Source organism: Zeus faber (assembly GCF_960531495.2).
Source record: "Zeus faber genome assembly, chromosome: 6".
NCBI lineage: Eukaryota > Metazoa > Chordata > Actinopteri > Zeiformes > Zeidae > Zeus > Zeus faber.
Window position 1 is genome coordinate 26,224,017 of NC_137201.1, and position 23,900 is coordinate 26,247,916.

The following is a 23,900-nucleotide window of genomic DNA, read 5'->3' on the forward strand; positions in this document are numbered from 1 at the left end:
AAATGGGTCGCTGAGGCCTTTCAGCGCCGGGCTCATTGTGCTGCTTAATGAGATGGTGGAATTCAGGCGTGAGGGGCAGATTGGCTCCACTGGAAGCAGAGCTCACCACCAGGTCCGTGCACACAAACAGAGTTAAGGTTTTGCAATCCTTGTGAACGTGTCACATTTGATTGGCCTTTCATTTGCTCCACTTTGACTTCGCCGAGCCCAAACGACGGTGGAGGAGCCTTCGTTCTTTGGCGATATTTCTCAGGTCGAGAAGGCAGTAAAGACTGCCGCCGCGCATTAATGGACAAAAACGTCCGGGGGGGGGACGACTTTATGGGTGGCGCCAATGTCGCGGATTCCCCTGGAAAATCTCCCTTTTGGAGGTGGTAATGGATCTGTAATGGATCGGTCTGATGTCGGATCAAATACGCCTCCCGCTCTCCCGGAGGATTTATCCATCAGCGGGGAAAGGAGGAGACGAGCTGTGTGCTGTGTTGTTGTCCGGTGTCATCTTAGAGGCCTGGCGCACACAACACACGTTTGCCCGAGCGCGCTTGCGCGTGCGCGCACACACACACACACACACACACACACACAGCCGTACACAGTGTTGTACTAGAAATTAAACAGATGTGGCCTGTCTAACATTGACTATACTATAACTGTGGTCCATGGAGCTGTTAATATTCTTGACCTGACTTGAGTTCAAGATGTAGAGGGCAATTGATTGAATGCAATATAATATGTCATACAATGAATAAAGAAGAGGAGATGAATGTGAGGAGCAGCATTTGGGGCTGGGGGAGGGCAGGGCTCGGCGGACGGGGTTCTTTCATACAGGAGCGAAGGACGCTGAAGATATCAAGGTCGTATCAAGGCCGTCGGCAGACTCACGCAACGAATCCCAACCGGTACCGGGAGGGGAAGGAGGGGGTTCGGACTGTTCTCCTCCTCTCACGCTCGCTCTCTCTCTATCTCTCTCTCTCTCTCTCTCTCTCTCTCTCTCTCTCTCTCTCTCTCTCTCTCTCTCTCGCTGACCTCCAGGTATAACCCGAAAGAACCCCAGGAGCCCCTTATCCGACCTTCAGGGCACCAACGCCCTGAATGATAAGTCCAGCCGGTGAGTACCAGCCCCCGAAGCCGCTTCTAAATGAGCAGAATCATGTGGCCCTGTCAACCCTGTCGCACCACGCGACGTCTCCGCTCGTGCTTGTTCAGAGCCACTGGACATGGTCAGCGCCGGTGAATAAAACTTAACATTTAATTAAACGTATTTGGCAGTTCTAGAAAGACTTTTTATTACCTGCTGCTTGCAAACTGTGTGCCCTGATGAAAACCACAACGAAAGGTCTGTATTGAAATAGGCCGATATTTTCAACATTTGAGCTGCTATCTAGTTGATTTTTTTTTTTTTATGTTATCGGTTTACTTGGTGTAAGTATAAGATTCATTTCGGGATTCGACGTTGTCTTCGTCCCAAGCTCATACAAGTATGACACACAGAGAAACAAAAGAAGGAAATACAATCTCTCTCTAATGTTTTCTGAATTTCCCCCTGGGGCTTATAATCAAGTGTTATGTTATTCCTGTTATTTTATCGCGTCTTGACCTGTATAAGAAAAATATCCAACAATCTATACGAATATTAAACACCTCATAGATATATATGGTCAAACATACAGTATGTACAGACGCCGCACACATGTGAAGTCTGTGAATTCTAATTAGGTTTTGGTACAGATGATATTGAAGTCTGTGTCAGTGGGAAACATAAGGGTCCCTGCTCATGTCAGAGTTCACATTCCTAATGGCGCGTTCAGTCAGCTGCATTAAATTATCCTCTCTCTCTCTCTCTCTCTCTCTCCCCATTACACTCCCTTTGCTTTATCACCCAATTATTTTTCTTTGTCTCTCTCTTCCCCCCTCTGTCTCGATTTAATTCAGTTCAATTCGATTGTACTTTATGGGCGTGGCAGAAGTGAAACAATATTCCCAATGAATCAACAATTTCACCCACACGAGCCGTATGAGCGGAGACTATTTTTCCATGTGCATGGATGAAGGTGACTGTTTTACCTTTTTTCCTCTCTCTCTCTTTCTCTCTCTCTCTCTCCCTCTCCATCGCTCTCATTACAGGGAGAGAAATGATGTGGGCTGTAACGGGCGGAGCTCCAGGTCGTCCCGTCTGTCCTCGACGGGGAGCCCCCCCCTGGAGGAGGACGGCATCTTCCTCCACTCCACTAACAGCAAGCTGCTGGAGAGAGCCCAAGGCATCCTGCTGTGAGAGACACACACGCACACACACACACACACACACACACACACACACACACATAAATGAGCACAAAGATGGATAGCTCCAGACAGAAACATAAAGAGAATTTTATGATGCAATCTGAAGGATGCACAAAGTGACTGGATGCACAGGCCGGGAACACTGGTGGAATCACTGATCCACAGACCCAGACAAAGAGCCAAAAATAGGAAAATGCAGACATGTATACTCTGATAGAAGGACGTACAGGATGAGACTAATGGATGCAGAGAGGGATGCACGTGCCCCTTTCATATGAAAACTGAGAGTCACAGTGGTAAACATTTACTACTGGCTGATAAAATCACTTTATATCTTTCTTTATTCCAATAATCTAGACTCCCTTATGACTCTGCTGAGATATTCTCATTGTAATTATAATATTAATACTGCATGTACTTTTAATGATATATTTTGTTTCCACTTGTGTTTTCTTACTTGCACGTGTTGCGTGTCTTTACTTGTCATTCAGCTTCTCTGCATCGTCGGTAGTCCAGTTCCCTCTATGTGAAAATGCTGATGTGGCGGCGTTTAACCTGATTCTGATCCTATTTATCTTCTACAGGCGAAATAAAAACTACAAAAGTAAACCCACTCTTCCCAAGGTAAGACACCACACGGTGCTCCTTCCCCTTTCTCTCCAATTGCAGTAAGAAGAACCACCTTAATTTAGTATCTCCATTGTGTGTGTGCGCGTGCGCGCGCTTGCAGCACTTGCTGGACGTCAAGTCCCTGCGCTACCTGAGCAGCGTGACGCTCCACGACCGCATCACGAAGTCGCTGCTCCACCTGCACAAGAAGAAGAAACCTCCCAGCATCAGCGCTCAGTTCCAGGTCAGTGCTGCTGCGCCCCCTGCTGGCAGGTGGGTTGAATTACAAGGTTTTTAGGACGGTTTCCGACAATTGCCTGTTAGTATTTACAATGATTTACTATAACAATAACTAATTCTATTGAATCTTTAACAACAACCACGATTATAAAAATTGGTAGCAGGGTTAGCTGTATTTATGAATGCAATTAGACGTTAGACAGGACCAGTTCAGTTGAAACAGTGATGTGGAGAGGGGGAAGTCACGTCATGTTATCGTGCGCAGGCTTCTCTGAATAAGCTGATGGAGACTCTGGGTCGATCCGAGCCATACTTCGTCAAGTGTATCCGCTCCAATGCCGAGAAGGTGAGTGCTGATATACACTACCCTGAAGACATAACATGTATACGACCATTTCCTTGGACCGAGGACATCGGGCGAATGGTCTCACAATATGCAGTTTGTGCATGAAGATGAAAGAGTTAGTCATATCATTAATGTTTTTTTCATACACATGAACGTTATTCATTAAAAATGATCGCTCTTAGTTTTAGCCTCTTCACTAGTCAATACACACATTTTAAATTTATTCAACTGACCATCTCCAGTGGGACCATCTGCTGGTCCCACTGATAATTACGGTTATACAATTTTTTTTGTCAAAATCAATTCATTTTAGCATATTTTGTATTTGCTATTACCATACATACATTTTATTACAATCTTCCTTGGCAGTCTTATCTGTTTTCATCTTTCTTTCTTTGCCCCATATGTTTTCTTGTCCCTATTCTCTCTGTTGTCTCCCACCATCCATCTTTCTCTATGTTTGTCCGTCGCTTTTCTGGACCTCCCTCTCCTCTCTCTCTCTCTCTCTCTCTCTCTCTCTCTCTCTCTCTCTCCATCGCTCCCTTAGCTGCCGTTGCGTTTCAACGACGGCCTGGTGCTCAGACAGCTCAGGTACACGGGGATGCTGGAGACGGTCCGGATCCGCCAATCAGGATACAGCATCAAGTACACCTTCCAGGTTAGCCCCGCCCACCGCACCAGCGTCTTCAACAATGACGTGCGTGCATTATGTACGTTATTTCTATAATTTCCCAGTTGATAGTTTACACTTGATAAAAGTTGCTTGATTATTTCCTGTTTTGTTCTTCTTTATTTTTGTTTTGTTTTTCTTAATTGATCTGTAGGTACAGATGAAAAAGACACATAGAACACATTAAAGCGTCACTGTACATATTGCACTTCTTTTACTAGTTTATTTTTATTGTATCATATTAACTATTCTTTTGCCACAAAGTAAAAGTTATATTTTGAAATATGCATCCTTTATTGTTATTATGGATTGTTCATCTGCTGGTTTTAATATAATGGAATATTTTCATATAATCAGAGATATAGTCATATAGTCTTCACAGTGTGTGTGTCATATCATTTATGAAGTCCACACCCACCTGCTTCTAGGACTTTGTACGTCACTTTCATGTGCTGCTGCCACGCGGCACGAGCCCGACCAAGTCGGGCATCAGGGAGTTCTTTCGGCGTATCCACCTGGCACCAGCAGGCTACCAAGTTGGCAACACAATGGTATGGACTCAACTAACCCATGTTATACACTGGCTATGATGATTTACTGTTCACCCTTTGGAGTATCACTCTTATCCAACGGACCTAAAAGGATAACTAATGAATATGTTTTGATAATGAGCTGTTTTGATATCATTGCTGTTCCTATGAATCAATATATTTTATCTTTTCATCTTTCAGTGTCCACTGATGTTATTTGATTCATGTAAAACATAATATAATGATATCATCATAATCTTACTATAATCATCATCGTATCTTCTAATGTGTGTATAAATGTATGTATTTACAATTATTATGAAAATACATAAAGTAATACAAAATAGCATAATATAGTGTAATACAATATTGTATTACATAATAAAATATAATAAAACATAATATAATGTAGTATAAGAAAATATAGTAATACATCATATTATAATTTCATATAATCTAGTACACAAAATAATGTATAATACATGATAGTGTCATAGTGACAGTATAGTGTCATATAATGTGATATATTTAACCTCTCTCGTTCTGTGCAGGTGTTCCTGCGGGAAGCAGAGCGTCAGCGCCTGCAGACTCTCCTCCACCAGGAAGTGTTGCGGCGGATTGTCACCCTACAGCGCCGCTTCAGGGCGGTGCTGGAGAGGAAGCACTTTGTGAGCATGAGGCAATCTGCCCGCATGATCCAGGTGAGATGTTCCGTCGGAATCGGAAAACAATCTCAAAAACCCTTCTCCCTGCGTCCCGAGGCCGGCTGGAAAATACGGCGCTAACAGCCTCCGTCATGCAAGTCGGGTGAAGTTTGGTTCCTCCGTTGGGGGTCGCTCAGCGGTCGTTTCATCTTTTACGGCCATCTTATATCTCGGTCATATGTAAGGGTAATTTCCTGCTCGTTGGCCAAGTTAATTCAATTATAAAAGTCCTCATTCTCCAAATATGGTTCCTCAAAATTGAATGACTTGTCAATTAGGCTTGGAATTGCAGCTTGATGGTTCTCATCAGTTACGCATGCAGACGGACGAGAAGAGGAAGCATAGGGCAGCCGAGATCAGGCCCTTCTTCCCCTTCCTCCTGGGAAAACGGGGAGAGCGGGGAATGCAAGAGACAAAATGTCGGAGGAGATGAGACAGAGGGAGGGGGCGTTTTCGCGTCAAGATGTATTTTTCCTGGACGCCTCCGAGGAGAACCGTCCAAAATAATCTCTGTGAGACTGGACGAAAAAAATAAACCAAGAGCCAGACCGGTGAAAACTGGGGACTTGCCAGTTGACAAGAGCCAAAGGAAGAAAGCGTAGAAAGCGTTTAAGGAGGGGACTCATTCAGACAGAGGGAGAATGATTATACAAAGTGTAAGTGTCAGACAAAAATGTTTTGCTTTGCTGCAGAGATAGCGTCTCCTTCAAGCCTCTGGACCCCGCGTGTGAGAAGCGTGAACGTCTGTGGCGATCTGCGACGTGTCAAGTTTTATTCGATTTAAATTGAAACAATATTTCGCTTTAGTGTTTAGATTAGATTTAGCGTTACCTCGGCCTGATTTCACCGGTAGCTGTGATGGATGTTTCTCCTGTTTAATCCTGCCGAGAATTAAGTGTGAGTGAAAAATATTTGGAAATATAAGAGGAGTTGACAAGATAACGGGACGGGACCTTGGGCTGTTTATTATGATTTATTCTAGTGTTTATGCTGAGCAGAAGTCATTTTTCCGAGCCACTTTTGTGTCGATTTTTTTGTACATCTGCATCTCTGTCCGTGCTTGACTTGTTTCATTACATTGGGGAGGTGAAATTAAAACCTATGACACCCCTCTGACGTCCTTTTCTTCGGATCCTTTCAGCAATGGTGGCGAGGCTGCCTCCTCAGGCAATGCGAGTCGGCCGCTGACCCCGGCGTGATGGAGGCGGCGGCGGTGTGCCTGCAGGCGGCGTGGCGGGGCTACGTGGAGAGGAGGGTTTACCTGCAGTGGCGGGACTCTGCCGTGGTCATCCAGAGGAGCTGGAGGAACTACTGCTGCTGCCGGACGCTGGCGGCCGTCAAGCTTCAAGCAGCCTGGAGAGGTTACCGGGAGAGGAGCCGGTACGGTCGAATCCACGCGGTAACAGCTCGCCTCCAGACTGTGAGCAGGGGCTTCCTGGCACGGCTTAGGTGAATAAGACCGGCTTACACCAAGGGGGATGCTTGAGCGGGCGGTCCAACTGAAGAAGCAGAGACTAGATCTCGACGATAAGTGGATATATAGTATTGACATTGTGATATGATCCAGGATTTAAGTTGCCGTAATTCTGTGATATACAGTACCTTAAATATTGTCTTTGAACAATTAATGCCTCTACCGGCATGATCATCATATCCACATGACCAATGATTGTTTTTGCACTTCTTTCTTATTTCTTATTTTATTTTTATTTTATCATTACTAACAGGAATAAAACACCAAAGGGTATCCTCCAATGACATTCATCCTAAAATCTGATATATTCCCTCTAGGTTTGGAGAGCTAAAGAGGTTACATGAAAGAGAACTACTGAACGGTGAAAAGGGTCAAGCTGCAGAAGGAGAGGAAGCAGAGAGGATGATGGGCCTTGCTGCAGAAACCAGAGAGGACCTCGCCCTTCCAGCTCATGGAAGCGAAATGGAAGGCGTTTCTACAGAAGCTGCCGAGGACTCCAGGCCAGGTTTGTTAGAATTGGAGGACGTGGAGAAAGAGGAGGACTCGGAGCGGTGCAGGAGCGCGGATGGGACCAGCCACAAGAGCAGGACCAAAAGACAGAGTCGCCGGATGAGGGAGTTGGAACAGGCCCAGTTCAGCCTGGAGCTCCTCAAGGTCCGAACCACCAGCGTCGGAGGCCCCGTTCTGGAACATCCCGTCCCCGACTGCACCACCCATCAGTCAGAGGACCATCTGAGACACTCCCCCCGGGGATCGTCTGCGAGCCACGAAAGCTTTGAGCTCCTAAAGGTGGAGGACATGGAGACGGAGGCCCCTGGATGCCTCGGAAATCAAATGACTCTGCTTTCCATTTCCCAAGAACATGCTGGACTGGTACATTTCCAGCCAGAGATCGAGCCATTGCAAGAGGTATTCAGGGATTCGAACCACAATGTAAAGTCGACGGTTGAGTTCCCAAGCAAGGAGGAGGCTAGGAGAGCCACATTTTATATTGCTTCTGACCAAAGCCCTGTTCAGCAACCAAAATTTGAAAGCCCAAGCAAATCCGAAAGAAGAGAGTCCACCTCTCGACGGCCAGTAGTTGTGGTAATCAGCATGCAGAAAGAGAGCCCCATGGATGAGGGGGAGCTGCAAGCCGCCAAAGCCCTCGAAAGAGCTTCTTTAATCGGGGAGACATCTTCTGATCCCGGCCGGAACACCATCTCGGAGGTGGCATCTGCAATGCGGAAGCCGTCGGCAGACCCCTCTCCAACCAAGAGAGATGCACCACTGGTGGAGAGCTCCTCCAAGGTGGAGTCTACAGCACGCGATGGAGCTACTACCGAATTCCCAGCCGTGTGTTCCTCGGAGGTGGACATCCAAATCATCCTGGAGCCCAAGGCCCCAGTACCAGTGGTACCGCCTGGCCAGCAAGTCAAGAAGCTGGGACGGCAGGTACAAGGGGCCCCCAGCCCCGCACTGGAGACCAAACTGCCAAAAGCGCAGAAGAGTTCAGCCAAGACAGTTATTGTCAATATGATGGAGAAACCCACAAATAGCGTGTTCTCACCGCCCAGACGCAAGCTGCCCTTCTCTAAGTGAGTGTGTCATGATATCGTCGAGGAAATGTGTATTATTGTGGGGAATCTTTGAGGTTCTTTTTCCCAATATCAACAATTGCCACACATACACAATTGTCACAATTCAGAAATGATGTAATATTATAAAATATAAATGGAAAAAGAGAAAAATAATATGATGCCCTTCTTGTAGTATAAACCATTTTGCAAATGAACGTGTCATCATGATCATCATTTGATTCAATATCTTTCTAAGGCCTGCATGCACATTCAAATGGTCAATTTGCGTGTGGATCGCTTTGCATGTACAGTATACCTGTGTTTTATGACTGCTCGTGTTTTTGTGCGGCGTTTGGCGTTTGGCCTTTCCTGGTCCAACATGGACTCTTTGACGCTTTTGTCAGGTTTGACGCATCACATATCAAGTGGTGCAACACAGCTTGGACTTGTTTTCAGCTTGGATTCATCTATTTACTAAACTACAATTATCTCTTATTTTGATGCAAATGCTTTAGTTTAATAAATGATACGCTTAGACTGTGGACAGTGCATGTATTTCGTTTGTGAGAAATATGATCAACCAACCAATAGTTGGGAAAGAAGTAGCACAAGTTGTAAACTACGAACTGCATTTTAATAAACTGTGTTTTTTAACCCTTTACATTTTTGCGCACATGTCCCAAGATCCAGGGATCCAGGCCGTGCACCCCCACCCCCCCTCCCATCATTATAATACGCGTATCATAAGGAACAAAATTGCAAAGCAATTCACATGTCGATGAACCGTTTGAATTCATTTTAAGGGATTTTGGGAACGCATATTAACGGCGCTAGGTTATTTGATTGCGTTTAAACGATGCCGTGTTCCTGTGCAGAATGTGGCACAAACCGCAGGTAAAGGGTTGATTTGTGGGATGGAGTGGGATATTTATGTTTCTGTTTTTTCTTTTACATTCAAAATCTTTATACTGTACATATTTGTGGACTGTAGCATTTATTTGTAGATTGAGAGATATATTTATGTTTATTTATTTTTTTGGCATTTAAAAATGTGAATACAGATTGGTAGATTGTACGATAGTTTTCCTCTTCTAATTATTTCATTTTGGGTTTTTTTTTATTCATATTTTATTTGTGGATTGTAACACTGTGTTGCAGGTCTGATAAGGACTTGGTGAACCAGGAGAGGTCTCTGGCCATGCACAGGGATGACGCCTCGGGCTCCAAGGTGTCTGGATCCAGAAGAGAGGTGAGACCAGGAACACACACAAACTCAAACACGCAGGTACGACCATATTCCCTGTGTTTTTGCCACATCGTCGGTGATCTCAGTCACACCTTCCAGGGGCCTTGAGTTTCCCGGCATCTTACTCAGTATCAGTGGGACGATGGCAACCATTACTTTGTGACATTTTCCTGACGCGGTATCTCTGTGTCGTAATGTTTTGGATGGATTCTGAGATGGACGGAGGCAAGGATCAGTGCTCGGTTTTGAAATCAATGAGTGAGAAACATGTCTACAAATGATAGAAAAATATATACTGTATAAGTATATATATACGATTATGAAGGAGGATGGATTATTTGGGGGCGATGTGATGTCAGTTTACAACAACTGAAGTCTGAAGCTTCTGGCTCTGAGAACCAAGTTGTATTTGGTTCAAGCCCATACAGTGTTTCATATAGCTCCCTCTAGATGGATGGATGCATAGATAGATAGATACATAGGTTTTATTTTATATACGCTTATCAGTCCCACAATGGGGAAATCCGCAATTTCTCTGCATTTACCCATTGTAGTATCTGACGTATCTAGGAGCAGTGGGCTGCCAAGTAGAGGCGCTCGGGGAGCTGTTAGGGGGTTAAGTGTCTTGCTCAAGGACACATCAGCACGCTACCAGGAGGAGCCTGGGATTGAACCAGCAACTTTCCGCTTACTCGACGACCCGCTCCACCTACTGCCCCCCATAGATAGATAGATAGATAGATACTGTAGATAGATAGATAGATATATAGATAAATAGATACTGTAGATAGATACTGTAGATAGATAGATAGATAGATACTGTAGCTATATACTGTAGATACAGTAGATAGATAGAAACTTTATTCATCCTGGGAGGGAAATTGCAGTGTCACAGCAGCTGAAATAAAATGTAGGCAATAATAAGAAGATATAAGAATAAAAATATAAAAAAGAAAAGTGCAACAGCGTATAAACTTTATAAAAATAATTTGCTGAAAATATGGCAACATACAACAAAAAATGTTATATCAAATAATTGGGAATATACAGTTATCCAAAACAATTAACAACAAACCTAAAAATAAACAATGGACAGTAAATGATGGGAATAATCTATGATGATAAACAATACATAGAAACCTAAATATTAATCAAATATATACAATAACCCTAACAATAAACAATAAAAATAAACCTAACAATAAACCAGAACATTAAACTAATACACAATGATAACCACTAAACATAAACCAAAAAAATTGCATTACATTTCTATACTCAGCACTCACAGCAGTTTCTTTCTGTATGTTAAGGTTGATTGTTAGAGCATTGAAGAATAATCAATAATTGATAAATCATCATCATTCCCAAGACACTTTCACACACACCCACACACGCACACACACTCTGACCCCACACACACACACACACACACACACACACACATACACAAACTCTCTGACCATACACACACACACACACACACACACACACACACACACACACATGCACGCACGCCCAGCGCCACCTCACCTCATGTCCCTGTGGTTGGCTGGGAGCAGGTCAGGCGTCCAGGTCCCAAAAAGAAAGCGCGCATGTCCCGGACTCGCTCCGACTTCCTCACCCGCTGTAACTCTGAAGGGGCCACGCAGTCGGACGACGACGACGACGAATACTACGTCCCCGTGCTCTCCCGCAAGCTGCCCCCCTCCCTGACCCCCACGCGCTCCCACTCCGAGGCAGACTGCCACAGTGACTCAGAGATGGTAAATCCCCGGTGCTCCGGGAGGTCCCGGGTCTTGGTGGTTTTCACGACCTCGGCGCTACCCCGATCTCTCCTGTCCCCCGGGAGCCCCACCGGGCCCGCTAACCAAGCTTACCGACCGACTCTTTCAAGCGCCGGCCAACAACCACGACCGGTCTTCCGCTTCTGATCTTTGCTTGATTCGTCGCCCGTTCTTTCAGCGGCCGACAGATCTCAAATCATCTCACTCAAACACATGGTACCACAACGTTGCTCTGTCGAACTGCCTTGCCTGGCCATGGCTTTAAAGGACTGCTAGTGCCGAGATCCTACCTCTAGTTGGCTTTCCCCCGCAGATACCACACCTCTCTGTCGTGAGCTTGAGGGGGTGTTCAGCATTCAAAACATTTATCAAATCCATTCACGATGAAAACGATCATGGTGAATGGATTCGATCAAAATTTAAAAAATTGCCATGCGACCGAGGCATCCCTCTAGGTCTCGTCTCCAGCTACAGTCGTCCAGGAGATTGACGCAGGATCAACGGTCACCCGTAAACATCTAACTGGTTTTAGGCGGATCTCAAACACAGTCCCATCGCCAACTAGAATACGGATCACGTTTTCCTAGGACAACGTGTTCCACGTGCATGCGGGGAAACCGCCGGAATGTCGACCTCGGGGCAAACCTTTCACTAACAATCTACGTTACTTGCATCCCAAGAGGAGCTTGTGAGCATGTCCTCTCTCTCAAACGCTGAATAACAAGATCATTTTTTTGTTTGTTTGTTTGTCTTAACATTGGGGTTATTTATTTGGCCGCGTAGAAGTTCCTTTGTTCTGATGCCGAAGAATGACGGCTGAAGTGATTAACATTAGTTCTTGACTTGATTTGACATGATGTATGAACCATACAACCATGTGTGATTTGGTAAAAGGTTTTATGATTAGTATTAGACCCAAGTGCTTGTTAATCACAAGGTCTCGAGGAGTCTTTCAATTTGTCTCCTGCAAATCAGAAGAAGAAAGATTTTGAGCGGGGTCCGTCTTCATCAACGCATTGAACTTCATCCGGGGCTTTCCTCATCATCTCTCAGTTAACTTTCCTCCGGCCTGTAGCGAAGGAAATACTAACAGGATTGCCCCGCCCGTTTCCCAACGCCGATAACCGGAACAGTCCACCCAGTTTACCCCAAACTCTGCTCTTCGCGCCTCTCTCCAGCCGCCTCACAAGGACCAGAAAAAGATCCACAAGACGATGTCGTCGGGGGACCTGGGCAAGGTGGAGACCCTTAGGAAGACCTCCAGCCACGACGGAAGGTACCCCACCCACCTGTCCTCGTTTCCACGTTGCACTTTGAGGTCTGACGCTTTATTCGTCGTTTTAAAGCCACAGGCCTTAAAACAAAACAAAATTTTAAAATCACTTCTCCCTCCGTGGCTCGACACCGCTCGAGTCAAGTGGGATGCTGTCTGTATCATCGTCATTATCTATAGGCTATAAATACTACAGGGACAGGTTGTCAGCTAATGCCAGAGAAGTGACGCCGGAAATGAAGCGATACCATGCGCGGGGCAGGATTCTCAGGATTCTACTTTTTATTTGCTGTTAAAGCAGAATTTAAATAAGAAATATATTAAAAACCTAGAGAAGAAAAGTAAAAAAGGTATGCCGTGCGTTGCACTCCGGTCTCTCCTTCTCGACTCCGGTGGGGGAGCGTGTCGTGAGCAGTTCACACCACACGCTCGTCGCTCACGGGAGCGCGCTATGATTTATCTTCGATCAGGCTCTTTGCTCGGCAATCTCCAAAAACCTGGCGAGAGTGAAATCAGGCCAGAATCCCGTCGTCTGAGTTCGGCCTTAGAAATGACTTTTCACAGCTTACGCGGCGTGTCAGGTTCCGCGTCATTGCATGTCAGTAGACAAGATGTCTGTTTGTGTTCCAGCAGGATGAGAGGGAAGATGCGTTTCTGGAGTAAGACCAAACACGGCGACAAAAAGCCGCCCCGGGACAAACCAACGGACAGGGGCGAGGTGGGAGACGCACAAGGTAAAGATCAAACTACACGAGGCAACGAGGTCCTGACAGACTTCCAATCGTTCAAATTTGAACCCTGGTCTGCGGAGCGAGGCCTTTGGAGGCTCGGTCTGTGCTTCCACTTTCACCACTAGTAAACGATTAAACCTGGTAGAAACACCCTGCGTGACTCTGCTGCTCTCTCTCCGTCCTCATCGCTCCCTCCTCCCTCCATCCCCCAGACGGGTCCTCTCCTCCTCACAGTCCAGACCGGGGGTCCAGGGGCGGGGTCCAGGCCAAGGAGAACAAAGAGCTGTCCCCGAAAAGCAAGCGGCGTCGCAGCGTCAAGATCAGCAGCGTGACGCTGGAGCCCGCCCAGTGGCAGAACGACGAGCTGCACATCCTCACCTCCGCCAGCGATTACCGCAGCATGAACGACTTCCTCATGAAGAAGGTCGGAGAGCGGGCCTGTGTACACGCGCACACACACACACACACACACACACACACACACACACACACACACACACACACACACACACACACACACACACACACATGCAAATGCATGTACACTGATGCACTGAAAATTCTGGTCTTAATGTGTTGGCTGCTTCCGCGGCATTCTCACCAGTCAACTGGTCCCAGTATCATCACAAAAAGTCAAAGCATGCCAGTTTGGAAGGAATCTGCATCACAATTAACAAATATGTCAATAATATAAATATATATCATAATATATATGATAAAATCCTTGAATGTGTATTAAGAGTTTTGAATGCAAAAAAAAAAAAAACCCCAAAACAAATCTCTCAATCTCTGTCTTACTGGTGTACATGGTGCTTGTTTCATTCAAACTGAGTAAAATACAGTAACCTACATCTAAAATAAAAACACACTGTATTGGCTCGCCGAGCAGCCCATCGCTCGCAGGCCATGGGCACCGTCAGCGAGAGGGAGACAGGTGTGCAAATGAGGCTACATTTTTTTTGTAAAATGGTTTACATAACACGACAAGTAAGACATTATTTGTGGATTGGGAGGGAAATTTTTTTCAATTTTTTTTGCATTCAAAAATATGTATAGTATGTATGTAAATAGTCGACCAAAAATTTTCCTTCCTATCTATCCTATATGGCTGGACGCTCGAGGGCTCTTAATTTGAAACAAAATTTAACAAAATTAAATGTTCAGTCTCCTTGCTGGTTGTTCTGACACATTCAGAAGAATAATAACAACTAGTCCAAATGTCAGAAAAAATATTTTGTATATTATATATATATATATAGATAATTACATTTTGTATTGCATATATTATAGAAAATATTGTGTATATTAAAAGAGCCATTCGAAACCGTATCAAATTCGTCAATAACCAAATTGCATTTTAAATGCCCCGACGCCAGCAATGTGCCTGAGCCTGGGGGGGCGGGGACTGGGAAGGCGCAGCGAGTCCGCGGCCTCAGCTTCGCAGCGGGGGGCGGGGATTTACAGGCGGGGATCCACGGCCCCGGGAAATGTGCCCGACCAGGGGCCCTAACAAGGGGACGCTGCGAAAACGATCTTTTCACAGGCGGCTCACTTCATGCCTGTTATAACATTCTTTATCAGCCCTGGACTCAAACCATTCATGCGTGGGCGCTGCGCAGCGCTTGTAAGTTTAATTTATATTTGAAAGGCTGGTTATTAGGCTTTGTATTTATCTGTAATGTAGCACAGTGTTAACAATGTCAGTTATAACATTCTTACTCAGCCTTGGAACTCAAACCATTTTCTGATGCACCAAAAAACATATATTTAAATAATTCAATTAATATCGTAAACATGCGATGAGTAGTCGACTAATCGATTAGTCGAAAATCTTTAGTCGGGGGCAGCCCTAATATATACTCTCTCTCACGCTGATTCTCGCCAGACAGGACAGCTCTCCTTTAATCCATGCACTCTTTTTACCAATACCTCTCCTTCTCCCTCTCTCTCTCTCTCTCTCTCTCTCTCTCTCTCTGCAGATTGGCGACCTGGAGTCTGAGGATGGCAAGAAGGACACCATGGTGGATGTCGTCTTCAAGAAGGCCCTGAAGGAGTTCAGGATCAACATCTTCAACTCGTACTCCACTGCCCTGGCTGTGAGTGCTGCTCTGAGTGGCTTCAGGTTCTCTAGGCTTAGGCCCGTGTGGTAATAAATAACAAAATATCATTTTAAAGGGGGTTGCTTTCTCGCGCGGGGGTTCATGGCGCGACGGCAGCTTCATTCATCGTCGTGAAGCTCTTTGGATGTTGAATGTCGAGAGGACTTTTGCGATCATCTTCTCACAATCGTTTACGCATTCCTTGTCACTGGGCTCATTTTGAAGACTGAGACTCATTTTGATTTCAACTCCCTCTCTCTCTCTCGCTCTCTCTCTCTCTCTCTCTCTCTCTCTCTCCTCCCGCCGCCCCCGCCCCCCAAGATGGATGACGGGAAGAGCATCCGCTACAAGGACCTCCACGCGCTGTTCGAGCACATCCTGGAGAAGACCATGCGCCTGGAGCAGCGGGACTGGAGCGAGTCCCCCGTCAAGGTGTGGGTCAACACCTTCAAGGTCTTCCTGGACGAGTTCATGACGGAGTACAAGCCCATGGAGGGCACCATCGGCAGGGTGAGAGCACGCAGGGACAGCCACGAGATGGAGCTGAACAGATGTGTTCAACATGGCCGCCACGTAGATACAGTGGATCTGTATTTAGGTTTCGAGGACTTCTCAAGATTCATTGGTGAATTTAGAAGAGAAACTTCGGACTAATTGGGTGATTTAAGATGAATGAAATATGAAAGCGTAATGAATGCGCTTGGTTGGTTCTGCCTTGTGGACGGTTTAGCACATATTGTGCGTGCGTGTCTTTTAAAGGTATATTTTCCTGGCAGTCGTTACTCATGTTTTGTTGCTGGCGAGAATTCCTTAAATAAATCACGACTCAACACATCTCATACCTTCAGGCCTCCAAACCTGAGCGAAAGAAGAGGAGGAAAAAGGAGAGCGACATCGTGAGTGTTTCTTCCTTCCATTTTTCTTTTTTCAATCCCTCATGGCCTCTCGGTCGTCCGCGAACGTTCAAGACCGAACGCTGCCCTCGCGCTCTTCCTCATGTGTCGCGTGTTCCTTCTTGAGCAACGGAGGGGAGAGAATCGTGCCGTAGCGCGGCCGTTTGAGCCTGAGGAATGCCGCCTCTGCTGCCCCCTGCAGGTGGAGGAGCACAACGGCCACATCTTCAAGTCCACCCAGTACAGCATCCCCACCTACTGCGAGTACTGCTCCTCCCTGATCTGGATGATGGACCGCGCCTGCGTCTGCAAACGTAATGATCCCAACACACGCACACGCACACACATTTTCAAATACACACATAGTAACTGACAAATAAGCCACACACTCATGTTAATTATAACAACCGTATAACCAGGATACCACTATAATAACCTTTTTGCTTAATTAAAAATCTGTGTTTCAAATGCTTCACATCTGATAAATGTTCCTATTTTCACGGTACCTTTGTGGAACCAAATGGTAATTTGAGACAGAGATTTGATTACAAACAAAAACATGATTTTTGTGAGGGTGTTTTTTACTACAACACGTGGCTCTATGTCTACATCCCTGCACAGTGCACAGCTCTGATGGTTTTTTTGCACATGCTCCAGGCTGTGCACATTTAGGAAGTCCGGCGTGTTTAAACTGCTTTAGAAATTAAAATGATGTGGCTTAAGGGGGTTTATTAGACTGTTGAACTATCATAAAGAATAACTTTATAAAGACAGGGCACCACTTCCAATTTAGGAAGAAAAAAAAAAAGAAACCACATTAACTATAATGAATCAATCTCATAAGCTAAGGAGGTAATTCTCCGGATTCAGGGGCCTTCACCGTACACTCCAGCCGGGGCCACAACGGGAGCACAGTGTTGACTAACTCGGTTAAAAATAAGCTTGCAAATAACGTTGTTGGCCATCTGACACTGATTATAAAGTTATTATTAACTCGAGAAATCAGGCTACTAGGATACAAATATACCTATCTCCAACTGGTTTCACTAAGTCAAACAATTCGGAACTCGGGGAAAAACCTAAGAAAATGACCAAGAATTCAGATGAAAAAGGATCCGTGACGTGCATCCGCTGATCTTCCCGGGTTTCAAAGCAAATGGAAAATCCAGGAGCGAAAAAAGCCAGCGGGGAAGGTGGTCCGGCATTTTTATTACAGGCGTAAAGAGGGTGTGTCCTTGGAGCCGACCTCTTGGCACGGGATCATACTTTTATGCGATTATTTAATGTGATATTTTACGCGCAAACCTTCAGACACCTCCCTCCACCGCCGCCAACTCCATGATTCTAACACTGAGTCTACATGAACACACGTCAGGACTTGAAACACACTCAGCCATTATTATAGATTTCATCATGGAATTTGTGGTTAATTCATTGTCAAGATGGTTTCTAACGACTAAAATGCATCAAAATTCAATAGTAGTATTGTTACTAAGTAAAGGTAATAAAAATACCACATTGTTTTGTCGGTATATAGAATCACACACGTGATAAAAATAACTTCTTATCTCTGATGACAGTTGATGACCGTCGAGTCACATGATGGAATACACATTAACATTTATTTTGAGTCCTGGCTGATTTTGTCAATAGCTGGTATTAATTAAGTTTTTAGCGTAACACAGAGAAATGACAGGGGTAACGCGCTCAGAAATGTAGACCATAATTTATGGCCCACTAGGGGGTGTTCTACACCAGTGTTCTTCAGATGTGGGTACTTTTCTGTACTGCAGGGGGTACTACGAAAATTAAAATAAAAATGAGTTAAAAAATATTGACAATATATAATATAAAAAAATTGCCAATTCTAATGCCGGTGAAGGGTGAACTTAGCTGAAAAAAGATCATAGAGTGGGTACACTGCTAAATAAAAGTTTGAGAACCACTGTTCGAAAATGGATTCAAACCAAGGTGACACAAGACAGAACGCGGAGGGCGTGTCCTTTTCCACGTGGTGTGGGTTTCCAGAACCTGACCAGAAGTTGAAATCATAAACTCTCAACCCAGCAGGGTTGAGAGTTTATGGAAGCGACCTCCAGTTAAGAAGCGACCTCCTTTTCCTGAGAGGTCAGAGTTCAGTCCGCAGACCGAGAGTGTCTGCGAGGAGCTTCTTAACTGAATTCAGAATTACAAGCAATGGGCTGTTCTCGCTGCAGAAGTGACACACACACGCGTGCACGCACACACACACACACACACACACACACACACACACACACACACACACACACACACACACACACACACACCCACCACTGGTTCCTAATATTTCTCTAACCCACTTAAAGAGGCACTCACACCCGTCTGCAAATTTTTAATTCCCACCCACTCAGTTGTACTTTACCTTCTGTTTCCACTCTTTACAGATACAGATGCACACACACACACACACATACACTTTCTCACTTAACACACATCATGCTCTAAGTGTCAAAGTAATTTGATTGGATGTCAGGCCTCCTTCCTCGAATCTCCCTTTTTATCTCCGGACGAGCCTCCATCTCCACCTTCCAGAAGGACGTTGTGATCTTTGGGGTGGTGCTTCATTACCCACAACCCCTTGTTTTCTCCCCTCTCGTTGCCTACCTGCCTGCCTTTGCGTAGTTTGCAGAGGGGACGGGAACAGTGTTTGTGGTTTTGTTGGTGATCGCTCTGATCACTCTGTCGTCCTGTGTCTAGTGTGTCGCTACGCCTGCCATAGGAGGTGCTGCTCCAGGATGAGCACCAAATGCAGCAAGAAGGTAGGAGGAGGCATTTCCCTCCTGCTTATGTTGCTTTGATGACTAATCTATTGTTGTATTGATACTGTATACACATGTTATTGAGTATTGTAATCCAATTAATTTGATTTAGTAAATTTTAAGATGTACGTACGTAGTTAATGTGCGGCAGTATTTTAATTTGTATGTTTTTTGCCGGCCAGCCCCTTGAAAATGTTATCAGTTTATATCGATATGCGACATCAAATCACTGAAGGAAAAAAAATAAAAAACAAGGAAAAAAAAATCTCCTTCCAGATAGCATTAGTCCTTATAGTAAAGGTAATTCATGTTATTTTGAAAAATGTTGTTCCTTTTATTACCTTCCTATAGGATACCGTACAAATTGTCACCAGTCAACATTCATCTATTTATTTGGCTTATCCATCAACGAACGGCGTTGGATCCAGATTTTTACTGCGATTCATGCCCTTTTCAAACAGTACGACCCGGAGCTGTCGTCACGGCAGTTTGGCGTGGAGCTCTCCCGTCTGACCAGCGAGGAGCACACGGTGCCGCTGTTGGTGGAGAAACTTATCAACTACATCGAAATGCACGGCCTCTACACCGAGGGCATCTACAGGAAGTCTGGCTCCACCAATAAGATTAAAGAACTCCGCCAGGGACTGGACACGGGTAAAGCCGACAGAGGAGTAGGAGATGGGTCTTGAAAATGATCTCTATTATACACTACAACGATAAACAATCTTTGTTCTTTGCTCAATATTAGAGAATACAGCCTGTTATTGATACTACAATTTAAGCTGACTTTAATTTTATACAGGTAAAAACAATAATATTCATATTTCATTCAATCTGAATGCCTCTTTGTTTTCCAGATGTGAGCAGCGTGAACCTGGATGACTACAACATCCATGTGATTGCCAGCGTGCTCAAACAGTGGCTCCGGGACCTGCCCAGTCCCATGATGACCTTTGAACTTTACGAGGAGTTCCTCAGGGCCATGGGTGAGAACCGAAAGAGCAGCTGCTGTATTAAATTTATTTGTCTCGTTTTGGATTTCAAACATTACAATACATTGAGGAAAAAGTTCATTTCTACCAATAGCGAAGGAGTATTATGATCACGATTCAGGACTTGATTTTACATAGTTATGGTACGGTCACACCGCCGGCGACAGGGCGCTGCAGAGCGACAGGCTGCAATTCTTTTCAAACGGAGCTCGGCGTCATCCGGCTGCAGCGGGCGGAGTGACGACCGGTGACGAGCTCACAGCTTCACGGCGACAAAAAAAGTTGAGCGGGTGTCAACTTTATGCAAATGAGCAGCGCGGCACGCCGGGTGACAGCCAGTAGGAGGGAAGATGCGCTCTTAATAGCGCTGGTCCTTGGAAAATGGACGCTCGGACCACTGCATTATTCCTATTATTTTAATGAAAAACGTCTCTGAACTATCGATTAAATAAGGAACACGTCATTTTATGTTTCTTCAACAGGGACATTTCTTTATTCTAAGGGATGGATGGCAAGAATATTTTTTTTCGAGAGGTTCTATATTTTGCCATGTAAACAAGCTACACCATTTTAACAAAGTACCATGTATCTAAATAATGTATATTAAATATGGAAAAGGAGAGAGGTTTGAAATGTTTGGCGCACCCACAACAGCCAGCCGATTTTGAGCCGACACGCTCACAAAGGCCAGAGGCGCAGAAGCCCCGTTGCCGGCGGTGTGACCCTAGCCTTAGGAAGGATGGAATTTCAACAAACTGCCTCACAGCAGCGGAAGGACACTCAATGCCGATGCTCAGTGATGTTGAGCAGAAGATTCTGGCCTTTGACCTTTGTCCGCATGTGAATTCCCTATAACTGGTTGATAAACACACACGACTCATTACAAAACCAACTGTTGGATCTTTGGTGGGTCCAGGCCAGCCGGACCGGCGGGAGGTGATCCGAGGCGTTTACTCTGTCATCGACCAGCTCAGCCGGACGCACCTCAGCACGCTGGAGCGCCTTGTCTTCCACCTGGTCAGGTGAGTGGCTGTCACAGGTTCCAGGTTTGTGGTGCAAGAGACGGCCCACATGTTTTTCGAATACTGCTTTGGGCCGGCTATTATCGGTTGTTTTTAACTGCTGAGCTCTACTTTCCTCACTGGCTTGTCAACATACTGAATTGGATTAGCCAGGAAAGGGGTGAAAAACTGCTGCCAGAACAGACTCTCTGTGTCTCCGCTGCTGTGATTTCTACAATACGCCCTCTGTGATGTCTCCCCTCCCCTGTTTGTGCTCCAGGATCGCCCTGCAGGAGGACACTAACAGGATGTCGGCCAACGCCCTGGCCATAGTGTTTGCCCCGTGCGTCCTGCGCTGCCCCGACACCATCGACCCGCTGCAGAGTGTCCAAGACATCAGCAAGACCACGGCGTATGTCTTTCCAAACAACAGTCGCTTGTCTGCCGCCCTCTGTGGAGCCTTTTATTATTGCATCAAAAGCCTCGTTCCAATCTATCCTATTCATCTCACCTGATAACATAGAGAGAAGGCGCATATTAAGAGCAAAGTTGCACTTATTTTTATGATTCCCTTTGTTTTGTTCTGCTGTATTTTCTGTTCTTGCTCCACCATTCTACTTGACTGCTTCGCCCACCTCTGTTCTGTTCCTCTGTTCCTGAATGATTTTCTTCCTCTGCAGATGCATAGAGCTGATCATTAATGAGCAGATGAGCAAGTACAAGGCTCGTCTGAAGGACATCAGCAGTCTCGAGTTCGCAGAGAACAAAGCCAAGAGCCGCCTCACCCACGTCAGGAAGTCCATGGTACGACGAGCAACTTCTTTATTGTTGTCTGTCTGTCTGTCTGTCTGTCTGTCTGTCTGTCTGTCTGTCTGTCTGTCTGTCTGTCTGTCTGTGTTGTGACCTTGAAGGTCCAGACCTAGGCCGGCAAAAAGTCTGGATCTCTGGACAACGTTTCTATCTGTTCCGACCGCAAAAAAATGGAATTAAAACACTGGAACCGAGCAGAGTCTGATGCGACAAGGTTTATCAATTGTGTGTCTGAGTCAATTACAGCAATAAACAGTGAGTAGGCCCCGGAGAACAAGTGCCGACCTGTACTTTAAGTCCTCCTTATATACCCAAGATGTTCCCTGCCCCTCCCGGTTCATATCCTGCCTCTTTCAGTGCAAGGAACCAGGCACAATCTTATGGGATATCTCCCAGGAACCAATCACAGTCTTGAGCTACACCCATTTTTCCAGAGATTTCTCCGGGGGCCCTGAAATAATGGTGTCTGCGTCCAGGCTATTCTGCATTGGTGATTAGTCGTCTTGCCCTCCTTTTTGACACCAGTTCTAGTGGTAATTTTTTTAAAGTTTGTTTTAATACACACAAATGACTGTTTGTGGGCACATGGCTTAAATCTACACGTAATTAGGTTTCCCAGCTACTGTATATTTTTGGCGGGACTTTTTAAGTTGGTGACATGGATTACGTTGAGGGGTACATGCATCACATGGACATTCCACTCCTACCCACCCTGCCCACGCCTCTCCAGCTTGTTCTGTAACACAAAGATAAACAAGAATCATATAGTGCAGAGTCCAACCGTGGGACCCCTTGTTGTCTGTGAGGGTACTCAAAGCTGACTGGCAGATCATTGGCAGAACAAAGTCAAAGATTTTGATTAATACTGTATATATATAATAAATATTTGAAAAACAAATTTGATAGTCTTTTCCTCTAAAACTTGATAACGCAATCAAGTGGGACTTACGGAACACCACCTTGATCCTTGGTCTGTTCCTGTTCACCATTTTAATTAAACATGCTCCCGTGTTAATTGTGGTGGAGCGTGGGCCGCAAACATTCGAGATTTTCAAATGGGGCGTGAAGAGCAACTGTGGGAAAGTCTGTCCTCTGCCAGAGTCAATGGCACTTCAATTGTCAGGGTTCCAAGGAACACACCGCATTTGAAAGCCTGATGCAAGACCTGCTTCTGAGCCGTTTAATTAGGTTTCCCAACTACTGTATATTTTTGGCGGGACTTTTTAAGTTTGTGACATTGATTATGTTGAGGGGTACATGAATCACATGGATCATGGTAAATGCGTTTTGTGGCTTTAATGTGGTTATCAGTCGGCTTTGTCATGACTGTTTACGTGTGAGTGATTGTTCGTCCGCTTATGGCCTGTTTGGATACGTCAGTCCTTTGTCCATGAGTAGTGTTTCTCCATGTATTGACCCTGTGAGTCTCTGTCGTGTGGAGGCTGTTATGTTGGTTTTAACGGTTCTATGCTGGCCACGTGGTTGTTTGTAATTACACAGTCTCCTCTTTGCTAAATGACTTCCTTAATTGTCAGTAAGTGTCTTTTTCCTTCTGGTCGTGTGGCGGTTTGTCATGCAAGCCGTATGATCATTGTTATTAACCACAACATCTGTGTGTCTGTCTTTCTGTCGGTCTATCACTTCTGATCCATCTATCTTGAACCACCAGGAAACAGTTACAAATGCAATGTTACATTGTAATGTGTACGTCATGATACATTGGCCTTAAACATGATCCCTCCATGACAGGAGTCCATTCCTCTCCGTGATCCTTTACATCACTCCATTGACATATTTTACCTCGTACCGGGCAGTACTCAAAGCCGAAGCGATGAGGGAGACAAGTACAAGC

At 45.2% G+C, this 23,900-nt stretch overlaps 1 protein-coding gene across 1 annotated transcript in view; it reads left to right on the top strand.

The window, feature by feature from the left end:
* LOC307232018 (unconventional myosin-IXAb-like) overlaps positions 1-23,900 on the top strand; it is a gene marked incomplete at both ends in the record, with an annotated part of 91,659 nt that overhangs the window by 64,187 nt on the left and 3,572 nt on the right. The window contains 25 exons of the mRNA XM_080002899.1: positions 1,033-1,108; positions 2,125-2,268; positions 2,868-2,907; positions 3,014-3,136; positions 3,398-3,478; positions 4,026-4,136; positions 4,577-4,699; positions 5,230-5,379; positions 6,524-6,831; positions 7,174-8,433; positions 9,574-9,664; positions 11,224-11,427; positions 12,627-12,724; positions 13,352-13,455; positions 13,665-13,876; positions 15,432-15,548; positions 15,873-16,061; positions 16,400-16,447; positions 16,647-16,758; positions 19,184-19,245; positions 19,707-19,899; positions 20,103-20,231; positions 21,154-21,259; positions 21,519-21,650; positions 21,919-22,042. Coding sequence (XP_079859025.1) covers positions 1,033-1,108; positions 2,125-2,268; positions 2,868-2,907; positions 3,014-3,136; positions 3,398-3,478; positions 4,026-4,136; positions 4,577-4,699; positions 5,230-5,379; positions 6,524-6,831; positions 7,174-8,433; positions 9,574-9,664; positions 11,224-11,427; positions 12,627-12,724; positions 13,352-13,455; positions 13,665-13,876; positions 15,432-15,548; positions 15,873-16,061; positions 16,400-16,447; positions 16,647-16,758; positions 19,184-19,245; positions 19,707-19,899; positions 20,103-20,231; positions 21,154-21,259; positions 21,519-21,650; positions 21,919-22,042 — 4,337 coding nt within the window. The remainder of the gene's footprint in view (positions 1-1,032; positions 1,109-2,124; positions 2,269-2,867; positions 2,908-3,013; positions 3,137-3,397; positions 3,479-4,025; positions 4,137-4,576; positions 4,700-5,229; positions 5,380-6,523; positions 6,832-7,173; positions 8,434-9,573; positions 9,665-11,223; positions 11,428-12,626; positions 12,725-13,351; positions 13,456-13,664; positions 13,877-15,431; positions 15,549-15,872; positions 16,062-16,399; positions 16,448-16,646; positions 16,759-19,183; positions 19,246-19,706; positions 19,900-20,102; positions 20,232-21,153; positions 21,260-21,518; positions 21,651-21,918; positions 22,043-23,900) is intronic.